General features: G+C 45.2%; 1 protein-coding gene across 4 annotated transcripts in view; it reads right to left on the bottom strand.

Annotated features, from left to right (window-relative positions):
• MYH10 (myosin heavy chain 10) overlaps positions 1-20221 on the bottom strand; it is an 89214-nt gene that overhangs the window by 11207 nt on the left and 57786 nt on the right. For 2 of the 4 annotated variants that reach the window (XM_042022090.1, XM_042022089.1), the window contains 20 exons: positions 18340-18458; positions 17760-17912; positions 17210-17383; positions 15771-15944; positions 14884-14998; positions 13797-13859; positions 11266-11459; positions 10901-11022; positions 10500-10569; positions 10246-10406; positions 9572-9680; positions 9354-9485; positions 8328-8534; positions 7063-7200; positions 6476-6599; positions 4000-4171; positions 3005-3217; positions 2767-2911; positions 1463-1669; positions 364-468 (listed from right to left, as the gene is read on the bottom strand). In XM_042022090.1, coding sequence (XP_041878024.1) covers positions 364-468; positions 1463-1669; positions 2767-2911; positions 3005-3217; positions 4000-4171; positions 6476-6599; positions 7063-7200; positions 8328-8534; positions 9354-9485; positions 9572-9680; positions 10246-10406; positions 10500-10569; positions 10901-11022; positions 11266-11459; positions 13797-13859; positions 14884-14998; positions 15771-15944; positions 17210-17383; positions 17760-17912; positions 18340-18458 — 2897 coding nt within the window. The remainder of the gene's footprint in view (positions 1-363; positions 469-1462; positions 1670-2766; positions 2912-3004; positions 3218-3999; positions 4172-6475; positions 6600-7062; positions 7201-8327; positions 8535-9353; positions 9486-9571; positions 9681-10245; positions 10407-10499; positions 10570-10900; positions 11023-11265; positions 11460-13796; positions 13860-14883; positions 14999-15770; positions 15945-17209; positions 17384-17759; positions 17913-18339; positions 18459-20221) is intronic. The other 2 variants (XM_042022092.1, XM_042022091.1) reach the window with 1 other exon arrangement.

The raw sequence follows: 20221 nt of genomic DNA on the forward strand, positions 1-20221 counted from the left end.
GCTGTAAGAATTTGAAGCTGTCAGTAGAAGACAGGGTTTTGTTCCTCATATACCCCACGGATATTGACATTAAATTCTACCTGGAAAGGGGTTTTTTATTTGATTCTTATCTCCCACAAAGATATAAAAGAGAACTACCAGCTATCAGGTAGTGAAGCTCAGATAATGAAAACTTGGTTCCACATGTAGCTGAGCCATCCCAATCCAACCCAGTCCATCCCAATCCACTGGACTCAACAGGAAATTCAGCTTCTACCCAGGGGACTTCCCAAAGCATGAATGAATATGTATTTTCTGTTAGCAGTCAGCATTTCCCTGAGGAGCAAAGCTCCAGTGCCAAGCTCAGCTTTGCTGCACACACACCTGTGTATCCTGAAGCTGAGATTCCAAACTGGCTGCATCCTTGGCAAACTTGATGCCTTTCTTCTCTGCCTCCTCCAGGAGACTGGAGACATTATCCAGCTCATTCTGCAAAGCAAGCAGCCCAAAGGTAACAGCACAGCCCAAACCCCACTGGGAGCTGGAACTGCACAACACAAAACCTCAACAAATTCCAGGTATGGCAAGGCAGCAACAGAGCCCAGCAGAGAGAGACCAGCTAAAAATACTGAGGTGTGGCTACAGAACTGAAGCTGAATGTCAGTCCTGAAGTGCAGTAACAAAGCAAGAGTTATGCTATTAAGCTCTGGTACTTAGCACAGCACTTTGTTCTGATCCCTGCATTCACACTTTAATGCTATTTTAATTCTAGGACCATATATTTCATGGAAGCATTAATTCAGAGAGTATCAGGGTGGCAGCTGGGTTTAAAGCATCGCTGCAAGAGAAGAGGTTACTGCCAGGTGCCAGTGTATTATTTTGGGCTACACTACTTTTATATACAGTGAGGACAGCCTGAAAGCTTCCTCCACAGAGAACTGGGCCGTTCCCTTTTTGAAGTGCTTCAGCTGGATCTACCTGAAGTCCTCATGGCTGTGCTTCAGAGGTCAGCCATGGCTGCATTTTGCCTGTTTGCTCCATTTCCCAGAAAAATGGGCCTGTGCTTGCAATCCCTCCCTGCCAGGCTCCCAGCTTTGAGCACAAAAGCAAACCTGTGGCCACCATGAATTTTTGCTCACACCTATGGAAAAGCTCAGCTCAATCTACTCAATTCCACAGCCAAGCCAAAATCCTGTATTCCAGCTGGACTGTGCAGAGCTCCCTGTAGGATTTGCTCTCCAGGATGGAAGCCACATCCTTCAAAGCCATTGTTAACTCTTGCACAGCCCAGAACATTCAGGATTGATGTCACAGCTGTCCAGTTTCTCCATCTGAAGCACATCACCACTTTAGGGCCTCCCAAGTCCGTGAGAGCCCTTCACTGAGGTCACCTCCCACATCCTCCACAGGCCATTTCTGCACTTGGTTACAACTTCGAGTTCCTTGCCTGTTTTCCAGGATTTTAGGACTTCCAGAGCCTTACCTGCAGCTTGTTCGCCTTCTCCGCCAGCTCCACCCTCAGCCTCTCCCCTTCTGACACCTTTGCAGTCAGCTCCTGCACCTGAGCATCGAGTTTCTTCCTCTTGTGCTCAGACTCTGCCTTGACCTGTTGCAGCACCTTCACCTCGCATGCCAGCTCCTTGTTGTCAGACTCTAAGCCTTGCTTGTTCTTTTCAAGGTTTGCCTTGAACTAGGAAAGACAAAGGGGAAGAAATTCAACACTTTGTTAAAAGGTGAATATTTCCTGCTCCAAGTGGTTCTGCAGATCAGGTTTCCATGTTCAGACTGAAGCCAAGTGCTCAGCAAGACGTGAGCAGGGAGTGTTGGAAGTGCTGCTGAGTGACGTTGTGTGTGTGTCAGGTGAAGACTGAGTGAATTCAGGGGGCTCCTCTCCCAGCCAGCACAGGTAACAGTGAGGACCAGGACAGGCAGGATCTGGGATGGCAGCACTGGAAATGACTGTTTTGGTAGCACTGCAAGGAGGAAGGAATGTGCCCATTAACAGATCAGCATGGCTCATCTCACAGAAATAAAAGGGAAGGTATGAACCAAAGCTGCCCTGATTTGAGTAGGCAGAGCAGCCTGGAAGTGCAGAACAAAGCAATTCTCAGCACTGCAGTGACATTTGTCAAAAGCCTTTTTAAAAAGCAGTAATTGGCATAAGGGATGTTTCAGTGTCATTCTTGCTGTATCACCAGGGCTGACACCGTCTTGTCACAGGAGCTTTGTTTCAGATTGCAGGGTATTTTTCCATCTTTTCATGCTCTTATTGAGAATATTTATTGAACAAGGAGCACAAGACATGCAGAAGATTTTTAGGGGAATAAAGCCAGTAAAAAACAGTCTAACTATATTTCTCACTTAATTAAAAATACTAAGAAATCTTGTGAAGCATTCCCTACATAAAAACATCCCTACAGGATATGAGTAGTCTACACACACATTTGTCATGACCCCAACTCTAATTTCAAGACCTAGAGACTTCTTCTTTTGGCAGTGTTGGAATAATCCTCCTTCAGAACAAGAACAGGAGCCACATGATGCACCTGTGCCTCCTGCTGCCTGCTCTGGTGCTGGTGGCCAGAGCACACAGCTCAGATGTGCTGCTGAATAGCTGCAGCATCGTCAGACCAGCAGGATAAATCTCAGCTGCAATTGTGATGCACTTTTAGAGGACAGCTTAGCTCTGTGACCATGGAAAACCTTAGCTCAGCTGCCATGGAAGGAACCAGGCCACCTATGGTACTTATAAAAACTCCTGAAGCAGAAAGTTCATTTTCTCCTCACCCTTTTGGCCTGTTCAAGCTGTTCAGAGAGCTCCTCCAGGGCAGTAGCATGCCTCTGCCTGATCTCCTGGATCTGGGCTTCATGGTTTTTTGTCTCCTCTTCAATTGCTTTCTTCAGTTCAGCCACCTCCTGCTCTCGCTTTGTCCTGGAGGAAGGGTCATCAAAAAATCAACATTTCAGCCTTTGTAAATCAAAGATGAATTTCAATGGTGCTTTCTTACACAGACCATGATCCTACCTCAGCTCTTGCTGGGCTGCAGTGGTATCCAAAGTATCTTCCAGTTCAGTTTTTAAAGCCTCCAACTCTTCACTCAAATCCCTTTTCTGCTTTTCTGCCTTGTTCCGTGACGCCTTCTCAGACTCCAGGTCCTCCTGGAGCTCTGCAATCTGAGCCTGCAGCTCCCTGATCACCTTCAGTGCATTGTTCTTCTGAACTGCTTCTTCATCCCCTCTGTCAAACAGAGGCACCACAGTTAATGGGATTTCACCTCCTCTCATAACTATCTGCCTCGATTACCTACAAAAATATCTTAACTTTTCCACTAGAATAAAATAAACCTAAAAAATTATAGAATGGTTGGGTTGGAAGGGATCTTAAACATCATCAAATTGCCACCCTGTGCCATGGGCAGGGACATCTTCCACTATCCCAGGTTACTCCAAGCCCCATCCAGCCTGGCCTTGGACACTGCCAGGGATAGATAACAGATACTACAGATAAAAGCCCACAGTTACTCTCAAGACCCCACCAAGGCTCACTATCAGAATGATCAAGCTTTAGTTTACAGTCAAGTATTCTGATTTTGCAGATCTCAACAGTGCCCAGAAATGTTCCATCTGTAGAATTTCCTCTTCCTGAAAAATTATACTTAAAAAATACAGATGATTTCAGCATAACATGGGACTGCAGGAGTATCACACAGACCCAGATGAAGTCTGTCCTGCCCAGCACTTTGTTAAAACCCACTGAGAAATACACATTCTTCCCTCCTGAGGCTGAATTTTGGGAGATTAAAAAAGCTTCCAGAGCCCAAACGCTATGACACCACGTGAAACTTCTTTTTGCAGGTTTGCAAGGATGCTGAGGGATCACTGAATTCCTTTAAATTTGCCATGTCTGTGCACAGCACAGGGGTCCAGAGCTGCTCCAGAGCTCTGCTATTCCAGCGTTCCCAGCTCTGATTGCAGCCAGGTGAGATTCAGTTTGGGGGAGCAGGTTTGTCCCACACTGACCTGGCCAGGGCAGCCTGCAGCTCCTCCTCTTTCTTGGCCAGCTGGATCTTCAGCTCCTCAATCTGGGCTTGCAGCTCAGCTATTTGGTCCTGCAGGTCTGTTGTCTCCCCATCCAGTTTTCTTTTAGCTTTTTCTAACTCTTGACGGGTCTTCTCCTCCTTTTTTAGGCGTTCTAAAGGAAGCAAAGAATTGAATTCATGTGGAATTGTTTCTCTTGTCACCCTCAGGGGGTTTGGGGTGGCAGGAGGGTGGGAAGTTTAATTTATGCTGCCTCAATTCTTTCTCCAGTCTGAAGAAAAATGAAGTAGCAAAGGAGAACTGCATGATTTAGTCAGAAAGTCAGGGGAAAGTCTGTGACAACTGTGAATAGTTTGAGATGAGGCAACAGAAACATCTTGGTGGAAAATAAGGAGTGGGATCTAACAGACCAGCTTGAGCTGTTAGGCCAGACAATCCCAGACATCAACACTCAAAAAGAAGATAAACTATGGACTGGAACAAATGCTGGCTTGGCTGGCTTTGGAAGGGCTAGGCCAGACTCAAAAAGGTCTACTGGAAAACAGCACAGCTTAAAGAGAACTTGAACAAACCATTTTTGCAAGTACCTGTGCTGTTTAATCACATCCTACCAATACTGAGCAAAACTCTGCAACCCTGAGAGCTTCCCCCCAGTGACTGACCTGTGTAGCCAGGATACTCCTGCCCTAAGGAATTCTTTGGGACAACCATCCCATTGCACTGCCACAGCAATCAAACATGTCCTTGACTCTGGTGGCACAGTCAGACAGACCCTGGCTGTGCTGCCCACATCCACTGCTGAGCAGGGGTGGAACAGAGCTCAGCCACAGAAGGTTTTGCTGAGCAGAACAATTCTAAAGGCACTGGCATATATTTAGGATTCCATGTGATAACAGGAGTTATTACCCTTGTTCAATACTTTGTGGGCCCTCAGTGCAGAGATTTCCCTCTCACCCTTCCTAAGCCTCCTCCTGGACCAGGATCTTCAACATGGAAAGGGAGCCATGGTCAAGAATCACCTCAGAGCCACCCTGGGCTATCTGGGATTTTCCAGACAACTCAAAGCAACACAGCTTTTCTCTCAACAGTTTCACATTCCCAAAGAACTGTACTCTTCCCTCTGTTTTTACATTAAGTTCCTGGTGAGTGACAGTTAGAGCAGTGTCACAAGACCCAGTTTTGTAACTGAGAAAGTTCACAGCAAACTGAATTAATTTTTTTCCCCAAATATCAGTGCCTAGCAGTGCCAAGACTCTAGCAGAGAGACCTTAATGGCTTCTTGAATCATCTCCAAGAGCAAATATCATTTTACTCTGCTTTCCTAGCCCAGAAATTGCATGCCTTAAATATAAGCTTTAATTTCCACTTCTAAGGTCATCAGTCTCGGAATGGCTCTGTAACCAAACACATCTGTCAAGTTCCTAGTCCTGATTTAAGCACAGAGCAGCTCCAGCATTATTTTCCAGTGAGTAAAGCTTACTTAGACCCATCTTAAGGTCTCTGAATGCAACTGTTAAAGACAAGCTTCATCAATCACTGCTACCCCTGTTAGTTCAATACCTTCCTATACAGATAAGGTAAAACTTTGATATTCTTCCAGAAGCACATCAGCCTTAAAGTATGTAGCAAGACAGGCTACAACACACCAAGTGCAAGAACGATTCCCAAATTAGGGCACAGAGAGCAACTTTGTCTTATTCTTTTGCAACTTTGACTTGGCAGCTCATTAATGTTGCACAGTATCTACAGTAATTAAAAAAAACCAACATAAAACCAAGAGAGGTTGCATATGGGGCAGGTTCAGCTAGTGACAACACTGGCAGAACAATCAGAAATAAATGGAACCATTTGAGATGGAATCACAGAATGGTTTGGGTTGGAAGGGACCTTAAAGCTCATCTCATTCCAACCCCCTGCCTTGGGCAGGGACACCTCCCACCAGACCAGGCTGCTCATTAAAAATAAAGCACTGTAAAATAAAGTATGTCTATAAATACAAGGCAGATAAAACATTAAGAAAAGCAAAATAATTGAGATTTGCTTGTTAGAAAACAATCCCGGAAGCCTGAAGAGTGCCTGCTGCCATTCCTACAGGAATGCATTGCTCTGGTGTAAGAGAGGAGTGGGAGCAACTTCCCAGGAGCCAGGATGCTTTCCCCTGGTGCTAATGGATACAGGCAACAGCAGGAATTTCTGAGTGTGTCTGTAAAGGAAACAGATTCTCAAAAATGAAAACCTGACAAGTTCAGCAGGAAAGAGACTGAGCAGCCAGATGCAACAAGTCTTGCAAGAGACACAAATTTCCTTCAGGAATTGGCTGAAATAGCAGCTATTGAGTATCTGCAGCTCAGGTTACACTTCACAGGCTGAGCAGACACTGCATTCCCTGTCCCAAGTGATCCATTCCCTCCTGGCACCATGTCCAAGCTGTTCCCAGGCCATTCCAGGCAGAACAAACCTTCCAAATCAGTGATCATCATTTCCTGCTTGTTCTTCAGCTTGGCCAAGTTCTTGGCTTTTTCTTCTTCTTCAGCCAGCTGAGAAGAGCATTCAGCAATCCGATCCTCCATCAGCTTCTTTTCCTGGGGAGGAGGAAGAAACAAAAAATAGTTTCTTAAACTCAACCTGAAGAATCCCAAAGCAATGCAAATAAAGGAATGTACAAAACCCACTGGGGGATAGCACAGAGCACATTTCAAGTGACTGTCAGTATTAAGGATCAACTGGAATTGTGGGGAAACATGAACACTTATTTTCCAAGAGAGACCTGGAAGTCAGCACACAGGAGGCCTGGCTTTAGGGCAGCATTAGAAAACTGTTCGCAAAGAACAATGGCAGCTACAAAGAGTTCCTCCAGGTCTAAGATTTGGGAGAGTCATGAAGGGAAAGTGCATGACAAACTCCCTCTGGGAAGTCAGGCCAAACTCCTCTGCAGCGTCTCAGCCTTGCCCTGTTCACAGCCCTCAAGTGTCCAGGTGCAAAGGTCACAGATCCTGTGCCAGCAGCTTTGAGAGCTGTCCCTTGGCACCTCCACACTGCTCTCACCTTCAGAAATTTGGAATTTTGGTCCTCCAGCAGTAGGATCTCCTCCTCCATCTTCTTGATCTTTGCTTCAGCTGTCACTTTCTCAAGCTGCAGCTTCTGCCGAGCTCCCTCCTCCTCATCAAGCTGCTCCTCCAGGTCCTGGGAAGAGACACAACTGCATCTGTGCATCTTCCAGGTTATCCATGTGGTAACATTTATTTTTTTTAATTTAGTGACAGAGATGTGTTATTGTGAAAAGCCTCTTACCCTAACACACACTAAACCCACATTTCCTGGTTGGATCCATTTACAGGATCAATGATCTGGTAAGAAAATTAAGGGCCATGGGATACACATGGAATTTTTGATGCTCTGAATTCCAGCTTTGGGTGAAATGTGCTGTCTAGGAAACACCCACTCACTTCCACAGTCTTTCACCTTCCTAATTCCAACTATAAAATAAAAAATCTGTCATCAATGACAACCAAATCAGATCAGGCTTTTTATGTCAGAGACTTCCCAGCACACTGCACCTGAACGGGGCACCTGGTGGGAAAATGCCAGGATGTGAGAAGAGATTCCAAAGGAAACTGCTCTTCTTGTTTCAAAATCACAGCTGAGACAGTTCAGTTATTGGCACAAAGAGGTAAAAAGCAATAATGCACTGTGCTTCTGAGGGTCATTTGTGGGTTTAAATATCATTCATTTAAATATGATTAATGGACATCTATGAAAAGGCATCAAGAGCTGTGAGAAGTGGAGTTTATTTCCTCTTCAACTACTTTTAATATTTTGAAAGACAGCTAAGTTCTCAGCTACTCCCTTTTTCAGGGACACCATTTTTTAAAAGGAAGCATCTAAATAATCTGATTTTCAAAAAAACCTCAACCAAGTAACTTGGAGGAAATGACACTGTCTTAGTAAAGTGAAATGAGGAATATTCTTCATGATGTTCACTGGAATTCAGTCAAAAACCAACATTTCTCCCACAAGTGACACCATCCCATCAGCCTGCAAGCCCCATGCAGTCATTCCTGGCTCCTGCCCTCTCAGCAGCACTTTGCTGCCTTTAATTATCTCTCAGCACACACTGACAGGGCATCCTGACTTTCTGTCCTCACCCTCACCTGCCTGGAGACCACACAAAGCTCATCACACTGAACACAGGGAGAGAAGAGAAAAAAATTCATCTTATTCCACTCAGGAGCCAAATTCCTCTGTCCTGCAGAGATGCTGAGGGAGCTTCCCCATCCCCCTTTTCCATCTCCAGTCACTGAGAACCATACCTGGATATGGCCCTGCATTTTCTTCTTCTCATTCTGCAATATTTGGTTTCTTTCCTCCTCCTCCTCGACCCTGGACTCCAAATCATGGAGAATTTCTTCCAGCTCTTGCTTTTTGGCAGCCAAGCGAGCCCTCATCTCCTCAGCCTCTGCAAAGAGCTCTGTCTCAGCCTGGAGCTGCTCTGCAAGGATGTTCTTCTCCTCCAGTACCTGCAAATACAAATGGCAGCAAAGCTTGAAAAATGACACTCCAGAGTCTCTCGTGAGAGATCACACCTGTGGCAGCTACAGAGGTACTTAAAGGCCAAGTTCTGCTCCAATTCCTGACTCCCTGGTCAACATCCCAACCCAAAGACTTTCAGAAGAGGCTTTAGCAGCAGCTTTGGCTCCAGCACCATTTCCTGGACTGCCCCCTGCACTGATCCCTGCAGAGTGGCAGAGCAGTGCCATGGGCTGATCCTGGCACTTGGAGACACCAGAACTTCTGGCCAGTCCCAATCCCCAGCTCTGAGGATGCCACTTGTCCCTGGGCGTGGAGCCACTGACTGCCACTCCTGGAGTGCCCCCATCCAGCCCGTTCCTTCTCCACTGAGGGGTCCATCCATGAACTCCATGTCTCTCTGGTTTAGAGACCAGGATGTCCTGTGGGACAGTGCCAAATGCACAAGTCCAGGTAGATGACACCAAAATTGCTCTTCCCTTATCCACCAAATTTCTGCCATCACAGAAAGCCACCACATCTGTAGAGCTGCTCCAGGTGTTTGCCCACAGCTTGCCCAGCCCAGGCACAGATGACACTGCCACTGAATTTCTCCTGGAAACCAGGAAAGGCCACCAAAGAAGATTCAGTTTTGTTAACATGTTTCTGCATCCCTGGAGGAACAGCTCGTGCTGTAGCTTCCTATTCCATGCTCCAGCAGAGTGGGAACCAGCTCACCTGATTCTCTTTTGCTCCCCAGCTTGGCTCCCTCACACAGGACAGAGCACAGTTCATGTCCCCCATATCAAAAGCTGATCCTGCACACAAACCTGTTGATGCTTCCTTTCCATTTCCTCAAGTTCTGCTTCCACTTTTGTTTGTTTTTCTTTCACCTTCATCAGCTCCTCATCCTTGGCTTGAAGTTCTTCTTCCTGACGAGTGACCTGAAGAAGAGGCTTCACCTGCAAAGGTTTGAAATGAAAGACTGAGACCCTGCACTCATCTATTTATAGGTGAATAAAACAGAACAGAACAGAACAGGAGGAACCTTGGTGAAGACTCTCCACCACTGCCAGTGCCTCAGCTTCAGATACGCAGCACAATTCCTCTGCAGGATTTTCAGTGCACTCAGCTGCTGCTGCTTCTTTGCAAAGGCCCTGAACACAGAGTAAAAAAAGTTTGTGTTAAATACAGCTGACCATCATTTAATTTTTAGGTTACCCAACCCTACAACACTTGCAGACCATAAATAGGCTTATTTATAAGTTTCAGTAACCACACTGAATTTATGAGCTCTTGCTCCTACAGTCAGAGCAAGAGCTGGATTCACCATTTCCAATAATTAAAAATGCTGTTTGTTCTTACTCTCAACAGGTTTTTTTCTTAAAAAGACAAAATCAGAATGAATTAGCTACTTTAATTTTTAGAAAGCAGCTTTCCAGAGTACTTCCAGGAACCTCCAGTGGGACACAAAGGAATGTGCAGGCACTGGAAAGGGCTGTGTGTGCCACAAAGCCAAGAGTGAGAAAAGCAGATATTGTTAAGGAATGAAGGTGCAAATTCTTCCCAGGCAAAAATCCACTTAATACCGAGGATACAACTACAGCTCCTCAGGCAACACACTCAGAAAACCTCTCCTGAAATGGAAGTTTTAATGCACAGCTCCCTATCAGGGAGGTTTTAGAGACCCAAAGGGAGATCCAGTCCCAGGAGCACACTCACTTCCTGGCCAGGTATCCCCTGCACACTGCCTGGAAGAAGATGATGATGTCCGTGATCTTCAGATCCCGCTCTTCTTCCAAGTGAGCCAGGACTCCAGCTCGGAAGAAGATTTTGCTCTGTCCAATTCTGTACAAGTTGGGGTCCAGCTCTAAGGCTCTGATCTAAACAGGCAAGGATGTTGTTGTTACACCAAGAAAAGGACCATTTTGGGGAATTCTTCAATGTTTTGACAATATTTAGCTATGAACACTTACCATACGCTCACAGGCCTGCTTACCATCCATGAAACCTTTGGGAATTGCATTGGGAGTGAGGATCTCATACCTTTAAGGCAAATGAAAAAAACAAAAGATTACATTCAACAACAAGCAATGTGATTTATAGCATAAATTTATAGCATAAACTGTAGTGACCAAGTGCACAGTTAGGGAATTTCTCCAGCAAGTTTTTCCAGCAGCCAATTTGGGATTGTTTCCCCTTCCCTACTGTCTTTAGAATAAACTGCAGTAGTTAAACACTTGAAGTTCAAGGCCTCACACAGAGGTTTTGATTTGCTTCAAGTTGGGTTGGAGGAGAAGGGAGGAGTGTGGGGTCTTCAATTATTTAACAAGGAACTCTAGCTCCTAAGAACTTCAAAGCCTGTTCCTGCTGTTACCTCTGCCTGAATTCCTGGAACACTATCCTGTTTGGGAATCCTTGCCGACAGATCCTGATTCCTTCCAAAACCCCGTTGCACCGGAGCTGATCTAGAACCAGATGTGGGTCCAGTTTTCCAGCCTGGACAAAACAAAACAAGGATGGTTTTAATTTGTATTCGTGGAAAACTGTACTTTCAGCTTTTCAGGCTACTCTCCTAAGCCAACTGTGTGAATCAGGGGACGTGCAGGGAATTCTGAGAGGATGCTGCTCAGTGTGACAACCAAACCGTGATCGGAAAAGGAAGGCCCAGACAGGATGCAGGACTTAGTGCAGGTGAAAAGTAATAAAAAGCAAGAATGAGGAGTGGCCTGCAGCCCATACCCTCTTCTCGTGGTTGGGGATGATGCAGCGCACGAAGTTGGGGTTGGTGTTGCGGAGCGTGGCCATCAGCTTGGTGAGGGACTCCTTGTAGAGCTGCCCCACGGTGCGGAACATCCCCTTCTTGGTCTTGTAGGCAGAGCCAAAGGCCGTCTCCGTGATGCCGGTGACCTGGTCCAGCCCCACGATGCGATCCACTGGCAAGGACAAGAGGCAAGGGCTGAGTGGCCCCCGGGCTTGGCAGTGCTGGCTTTGCAGGAGGAGCAGCAGCGGAAGCTTGGCGGGACAAGGCAGCCGCAGCAGGACCGGGGACACTGTGCACAAGCTTGGGGACCAAAAGCCACAAACTTATCCAGCACGAGAGTGTAGCTTCAGGAGGTACAGACTGAAATATCCAGCTCTTTGCTTGCAGTTCTACATGACCAGGAAAGCTGCTTTCTGTATTTAAGTCAACTTTATATGGAGAGAGAATTCCCAGCTTCCAGGCAGCTTTTCTACCTGAGTTCTTACAATGCACAATATCTGGGCTGAACATTTGCAGTTACACATCTGTGCATATGTGCTTAAAATGAAGGGTCACTTATGGCAATGAGATAGATTAAACCTGAGTTTAATTCATGTTTTAATAGAAATTTACAGAATAGTTGGAAATAGGGTTATTTCAGTGACAAGAGGGGAAGAAGTGTCTGCCAGACTTCTGCTCAGCTGCTATTCGGAAGAGTTCTTCCCATTTTTAAATACACCTGCAAACACCTCCCTACCCAAAAGACAAATTTCAAACCAGGAAAACTCCACACTAAAGCACTTCAAAGCTGCCATAAAGCACCACAAGAGAGCTTTTTCTTTGATTTTATTGAGCATTTTGGGTAAGGACCTCAAGGGTTTGTTTTTCAGAAGCACAATTAGAAATGTGACTGCCGTCATTAAAACCTTGAAGGTGATTCCATGTGCACGTCAAGAATTATGCAAACAGTTCACTAAAAAATACACAGGTGGCTTAACACCTCAAGAATTACAGCTGGTGCTTCTTAGGACTGAGCAAATCCCAGCATTTGTGGGTTCCCCATGAAATCCAAGCTGGCCAGCCAGAAACAAGCAGCTATTTGTAGGCTACAGCTTTGATTATCATATTATCTTCAAATTCATTTAAACCAAAGCAGAGGAAATTATGCTTTGCTACCAGAACAAATAAGTGACACTATTTAACTTCTTCCTAATATTCAACTGGCCAAAGGGCTATTAAAAATAAAGAAAAGGAAAATTAAAAGCAGAAAAACACAGGGCAGCAAGTTTGAATAATCAGTTGTAAGTCTTGAATGTAGAGCAGAGCCCAGATCCTCCACAGGGTTTTGAACACAAGAATTAAACTTATTGGAGAAATAAGTCGGTGGCAAGGTGTTTATAAGATCATATCCCAAATATTTATTTTGAAGCAGAATTCTGTCCCAAATCAGACATGGGATAGAGATTACAGGGAATCAGTTTATAGAGGATGAAATGATTGTCAATATCAGAAACCTGCAGCCACCAGGCCTCACTAAGGGCTGCAACCACTCAGGTTTTTTTCCACCGTGTACTTTCTACAATTTGGCAAACAGATCTGATCTGGCCCAGTTTTGTTTTGCTCCCCTCTGTGCTCCAGCTCTAAGAGGGTGATTTATACTTCAAACAGGATTATTGGAGTTACATGTAAGCTCTGCCTCTAGGTTTAAAAGCAAATGTGGAACTGCATGACTGGACCATCACCCCCTGCTGAAGCCCCTGGAACAAAGCTCTCCAGGGATTCCTTTAGGAACACCACTGGTTTCCTCAGGGATGGGATGTATCAGGAGCAGTGAAAGATAAACCCAAAATCTGAAGGCACAACCTTCACATCCATGTGTTTCTAAACTTGGGAAGAGGAATCCGAAAAGGCTGAGGAGGTTGAATTAAATATCTAAAATGTCCTCAAAGACATTCCAAGTGCATTTCTTGATTTCTCAATACCCCAAAAAACATCTGCAGCTTATATACAAAGGGGAATATTAAAATTAAGATGTTTTTAAATAAAAGAACAATTCCAACAAGGCTGGAAGGAGTTTATTTCACTTCCTACCCCTACTAAAACTGCAGCACTCATCCTGATACTTCAAAACATTCTTGAGCTCTCCTCCCAAAAGGACACAGCCACGTCCTAAAACATCCCAGAGTTTTGTCAATGTTGGACTGCAGAAAGAAGCTTGATAGTGTTACAAAGCTTTTGCATTCTCTCAAATGCTTGGAGCTACCAGAATTGTCACTTAGAGGCAATTCTACATCTCCTCATGGAACTAGGAAGCAACAAACCTTTTCATCTGCAATGCATAACTGGAGATGCTTTGTGTGTGTGCAGCAGCAGCTGGACAGGAAGGCACTGGGGGCCCCACGGGGGCTGGGGGGTTTTACCTAAATTCAGCATGAAATGAGAAGTTCATGCAAGCCTACGAGCAAAAATGGTTCTCCTGGAGGTACAACAGCCCTGCCTTTAGTAGGCCTACTGTTTTATATCCATTCACCTGGTGGCTCATGAAGACCAGAAATATTGTCATAGAAACAGGCTCTCTGAATATTCTGAATCTCTAAGGCAGAGAAACAGCAGAAACAGAAAGACAGAAGAGCAGATACACAAGACACTTGAGTTAGTAAAAACAACAGGTTCATCAATTGCAAACACACTTCACTGTGCTACAAAAGCAGTCAGGCCACAACATATTCCATGCACATTTCAATTGTCTGTGGGAACAGGGTTTGGACCAAAACACAATTCTCTGTGTGTGTCCTCCAAGGGAATGGAGCAGATCCCCAACCAAAAAGTTCTGTACAGACTCATTAAAGCTGCTCTTTGTGGCTGCTCCAAGAGGGAAACTCAGCATTAACCATCTACATCACAAGCTTCATTTGCTCCTCAAGTAACAAACCACAGGGTTTATATCCTGTGACACGTAAATACACTCTAATCAATACACTGTGATGTTAAACCAGGATAGAAAAGTCCCTGCTAAGTATTTATGTGGCTGTTTCTGCTTCTTGGAGTCAGTTGGTAAAAGTGCTGATAAATACATGCAGGTGATGTGCAGGTAAGCTGGCTGAGCAGCAGGGTACAGTTCAAACAGGACTGGACTTTAATATGCAATATCCCAGCACTGCTATTAATGAAATTAATTTTAGGAGATGTGGATTTCCAGGGTACCACCCACCACTGCACAGGAAAGAACTGTGCTGGTGCTCACAGGAGACAATGTTTTACCAACAGCAAGAACCACTACAGCTGGTCACACTCAGGACTACACTGCAGCAAGTCCCAACCCAGAGTTTTGGACAAGATTCTACATTAAACTGGACACAGAGTAGCAAGTAGTAAGTGAAGATCAGTGCCAGTAATGAACATGAGAAGCAGCTACTCAGAAATGGTACATGTGCAAGGGACCAGAGGTGCAACTCAGCTTCCCTGGTGGACTTTGGGCACTAAATAAAGAGAGAGAACGCTGTCGGTGTTTACAGTGGAGAACTGGAGGGTGAGGAGGGAACCGGCATAAAAAGAACCCCAAACAACTCATCCAGCAAGGTGAAATCCCCAACAGTCTGTGCTCAGAGATCTCTTACCATCCTTCCAAAGCTCAGCCACGAATTTGTCCGAGGACTGGTGCAGGAGTGTGGCCACGTTGTCATTCAGAGGGTCCATGTTCTTCATCAGCCACTCATCTGCCTTGTAGTCCACCTGCAGAGCAGCCAAGGGGCACAGGCTCAGAGGAGAACCAGCTTTAGGTCTTTATTTACCAGCATCAAACTACAGTGGTGCTTTCCTCTTTCTGTCAATGCTCACAATCACAAAATCACAAAGGTTGGAGAAGACCTCCAAGCCCAGAGTCCAACCCTGCCTGTCCTTACCAAGCCTGGGTGTTCAGAGTTTGCTTGCTGAGCCTCCTTAGAACACTTCAAAGTACCACAGAAGTTTGTTATGCTTTTGAAAGAGTAAATGGGGGTTTTCTTTAACATTCAGCAACCTGACTTCTTGCTTACTGACAGCTGGGTGTTCACTTGCTGCCCAGTTTATTGCCAAAATAGGGCTTCACTGGGAAGATGTAAAACCAGCTCTAGGACAGATACCAATTACTTGATCTAAATTACTGGAGAGTAAATTAAGGATGTGCTGCAGCATGATTTTTTTTTTTAATTTCTCTACAGTATTTACATTTAAACAGTTGGTTCTATAAAGAAAACAAAGCTCTTATCTGCAAAGAGCCAACCCAGTGGTTTCCAAATAAACCCCAGCCCAGCAGCTAAAAACTCACTGATACCAACCTGGGTTTCATCCCAACCCAGGGAGCCCTAAAATTCCCCAAGTCCAACTAAATCTCTGTGTAGATTTGCATGGCTCTGCTTCAACCAAGGCAAAAGTCGTGTCTTTTTGCACCCAGGCTTTGGAAGGAAAGCAGAGGACTTGCCCCAAACCAACCTTTCCACACAAGAATTTAATGTTTAACCCTTACCTTCCCTGCATAGTGAATAATGCAGAAGTCTGCTTTGTCCTTTAGCTGTCTTGGCTTTTGGAACTTGGAATGAGTTCCTTGCTCTTGGACCAATTTTTCCACAAATGTCTTGTCAGTAGCTTTAGGGAACCAGCATTCTTCATCCAGCAATGCCAACACACCAGGAGGATTTGCCTGAAATGCAGCTGGATTTAATCTGTGTTCGTGGCTTATATACATATATATATATTTTAAAGTTTAGTATTTCCAACACACCACTGAAGATCACAACAATCATCCAAACTGATTCAAACCTCATTTCAGTTAAAACCAGCTGTAGGGGAGTCCAGGTCGAGAGGGATGTTACGGCTGGCTCAAACAAACTCATTCCAATGTCTGTGGAGACACCACTGAGCTGGTGGTGCTGACCAGAGCCTTGCTTTGTAAGGGTTTTATACCCAAAAGGTTCTGAGGGAATGCAAAGTTCACACATCTGGAGAGAGATGTTTCAATGTGCCTGGCATCCCATTTACAGAACAATTGTGGGGGTACTGAGTATTTGCTTTTATACTTGAGATATTTTTGGCTGTTCGCCTAAACGTGCACGTTGAGGAGCCACACTTGTCCCCTGAGGCTTTTGGGAGGAGATTTTACCTTCCTTGGAGGCAGAACTTTCTAAGTTCCACACACAAAGTGCAGACCTTTGATAGCTGAAACAAGATTTCCCTTTTCTCAAGAAAAACAGGAATGCAGCTTTTCTGCTGGTCAGGATGCAGAGCAGCACTGGGAGCTCACCTGCAGCCCAGGACACACACACAGACAAAGGCAGGGAGGAGTAACTGCAACAGCCCAGGTTTAATTTTAAAGGTCACAGGTTCTGAGATGGAAAGAACAAACTTTCAACAGTCTCTGTTCTCCCCATGTGCTCCTCCTGCTCTTTAAAGCCTCTTCAGCTTCCATAAATTGAGCAGCCAGAGGAGGATGTTAAAACCACAGTGACTAAAACCACTTTTAAGATCCTGCTTTCCTATTTGCAAGGCAGTTTTCTGAGGGAAAACTCTACTCTACAGGAAGTTTCAGGAATTTTGCTATTGATTTCAAATGAAGGAAGTTTACCACAAGTCTTGGAAAGACTTTCTACCTGAGTCCCAAAGCTCTGACACCACAATGGCGCAGTTCAGTGACAGGGACAGGATTAATGACTTCATTAGTACCAGGGAAAAACGTCTAAAAATAGCAGCTTCACATCTCGAGCTCAGTGTTTTACACTGACATAAGGGCAAAATCCCCTCTGGATAAATTTATTAACAATACACAGTATTTTAGATTTGAACTCCAGCATTACAGTTAATTCCCTTTTAATGACAGCTCCACAAGAAATGTCTCATTTGCAGGCAGCAAAAGACACACTCAGCAGTCCAAGCCCTCCTCCTCAGAGCATTATTCATGTTCAAACTTACAGGTCTTTCAATTAAGTCAATGCAAGGCTGCAGATCCAGGCCAAAATCAATGAAGTTCCACTCGATCCCCTCTCGCTGGTATTCCTCTTGCTCCAGGATAAACATGGTGTGGTTGAATAATTGCTGCAGCTTCTCATTGGTGTAGTTAATGCAGAGCTGCTCAAAGGAGTTCAGCTACAAGAATAGCATCAGTATTCAAGAATGAGTCAGTGACAAGATACCACAGATCTGGGAGTCAAAAATCTGACTTTATAAGGAAATTCTCCAAAACTCTGCAAAGTTCAAATATAACTTAAAGAAAAGTGGGAAACAATTATACAAATCTCCATTACAGAAATTATAGTAGGAACAACCACCACACGTAGAAGAAGGATTAAAGACTAAATAATGACTTTTTGGCACTGTGATTTTGGGCTGTCAAAGCTTTTGTACACCCCAAACAAACCCCTCGTGTAACCTCAGAACACGCTGCTTCTCGTGCCTCTGCAGCGTGTCCTGATCCCACAAAAACAGGGAAAAGGGAAATCTGAGTAGCGGTATTTCCAAGTACCTCGAAGATTTCAAATCCAGCAATATCCAGGATTCCAATGAAAGATGCTCCCTGACGTTTGGTCCTGTCCAAGGCTTTGTTGATGCGGTGCACGAGCCAGCGGAAGAGGCGCTCGTAGGTGGCCTTTGCCAAAGCTTCCACTGCAAAGTCCGCCTGCAAATCCAAACAGGAAAATTTATTTACCCTGGAAAAGCCATCAAAAGGACACAGACATGGATGTTATCACAAATAACTCCGTAAAAGAAGAAGCTGGATGGAGCTAATACCAGCGAGGAATGAAAACAAGCAGTAGGAACAGTTTGGAGCTTGATCAATGTTAAGAAGAATTTCTTTCTAAACTGTTCCATAAAAGCAAAAGGTCTCCAAGTATTTGATAATGTCACAACATGAAAGGATGAAACCAGGAGGAAGTCAAGGAAAGGGAAAGGTTTCTTCTGTTCTACAAATGATTTTTACCATATAAGAACATTTCATAAAGACAGTAAAGCTTAAACAAAGCAGCACTCAATGCCAATTTTCTTTGTTAGGAGCTAATGAGGACCAGCTTCACTTGGTCTTTAAAGCACCTTTTAAACCTTACCTGTTCTTTGGTCTGGGCTTTCTGGACGTAGTCCCGGCCCACTTTGATGCGAGGGGTGAGGATGGCCCGGGTGAACTCCATGACGTTCATTCCCAGCAGGTGGCAGAGCTTCTGTGCGACTGCAAGGGACAAAGGCAGGGAGGGAGCACTGAGACCCTGCCCGGACACCTCGGGAGCAGTTGACACCTCAGGAGCTGCACAAGCGCCCTGGGACGGTCCCCAGCCCTCAGGGGCTCTGTCCCCGAGGCTGGCAGACTCTCCAGAGGGACACAGCTGGATGTCCTTGGGGAGCACTGGATTCCACGGGAGTGCAGCTCATCAACAGCCCCCAGCTCAGGTACAAGTGCTTTGTTAGTTACTTTAAAAGGGAACACATCTCCTTTCTCATCCCCAGGAAGAAAGGACGTCACACATCCAATCCATCATCCTAAAGTCGGCTTAAAAGCTGCTTCAATCCGGGCGGCTGTGCCAGCACAAAACAGGGATCTGTCACCGTGTCCAGGGAGCTGAGGACTCCCCATCCCTGGCAGTGCCCAAGGCCAGGCTGGACACTGGGGCTTGGAGCAGACTGGGACAGTGGGAGGTGTCCCTGCCCATGGCAGGGGTGGGATGGGATGATCTTTAAGGTCCCTCCCAACACAAACCATTCCAGGATTCCAAGTATTTTATACAGAATAACACCACAGGCATCAGTGCACTTTAACAGCAAGAACCCTCCTGATGCCATTCCATTATTTAAATAGTGCATTACCCACGCCAGCCCTACAGATTCCTGTTGCATCAATCCCTTTCCCTGAACACGTGGCCCAGGAGGTTGGGTGGTTATGATTCCACACTTCTAAAAATGAGAGTGACGCCAAAGGTATTTTTAGGTCCAGGGAAGTGTTGCCCTTTAGCAGGAAGCTCTCCATACCACCCAGTAAGTACTTGGCCCCTTATCTTTGTCATCTGACAGCTTCTTCTACTGTCAAAATGAAAAGAAAAAGCTGTTTTTTCAAATCAGCATTATAAAACAGATTTTCAAACCAATACATGAGAGTTTCTGCTGCATTATGGTTTTCTTTAGTGTTAAAACCACCATTATTGCCCTTTAATGCTGAGATTCTCTGTCTGGCCGTGTATTTGCTAGAAGGGTTCATGACCTGACACACAAGCAGTGAAATTAGGGGAGTGTCACAAACTGAGCACTCCTTCTGCTTGAGCTACAAACAGGAGCATTTCTGTGCTTTGAGTATAAAACCAGTGAGCAGCAGCACATCAGACAAAACTCACAGCCTCTGGGGCCAAGGAGAAAGTGCTATGAGGGTCCTTAAAACAAACAAACAAAACAAAACAAGAACTTGAAAATATTAAGTAGCCATGAGCTTGGTGCAGTGACACACTGGATACCATAAAGGAAGGAGGGTCCCCTCTCCCAGAGTACTCCAAACACCACACTCAGCTCCTTTCATAAACCAGGAACATGGAATTTATTGTCCCAACCTTTCCAGTCAGTAATCAACTGTAGTTTAGGGGAGAATAATACCAATAAACCACAGCAGGTGTAATCCTAAGCATCCCATCTACTGAGCCCCTGGAGGAGGCTGCAGCCAAGCACTTCTGAGCTTCCTCTGAGAAACTGATCCCACTTCCACTGTTCTGTCACATCTAAGGGTAGGAGTGGGTCACACTGTCTCAGCCTGATTCATCTTGCACTCTAAAATAAGTGTAATTCATCTGAGGCTCACAGGATGGTTTGTGGTGGAAGGGACCTTAAATATCACCCAGTTCCAACCCCTGCCACGGGCAGGGGCAGCTCCTTGTTTGTTTATAGTGAGAAAGGACCCTTAAAAAGATGTGACTGGAGAAAACGCTGACTGTCCTGACTCATGTTTTATTACTG

This window comes from Corvus kubaryi, unplaced genomic scaffold, assembly GCF_017639235.1.
Source record: "Corvus kubaryi isolate FWS band 111438036 unplaced genomic scaffold, C.kubaryi_AGA036_p1.0 37187, whole genome shotgun sequence".
Taxonomy (NCBI): domain Eukaryota; kingdom Metazoa; phylum Chordata; class Aves; order Passeriformes; family Corvidae; genus Corvus; species Corvus kubaryi.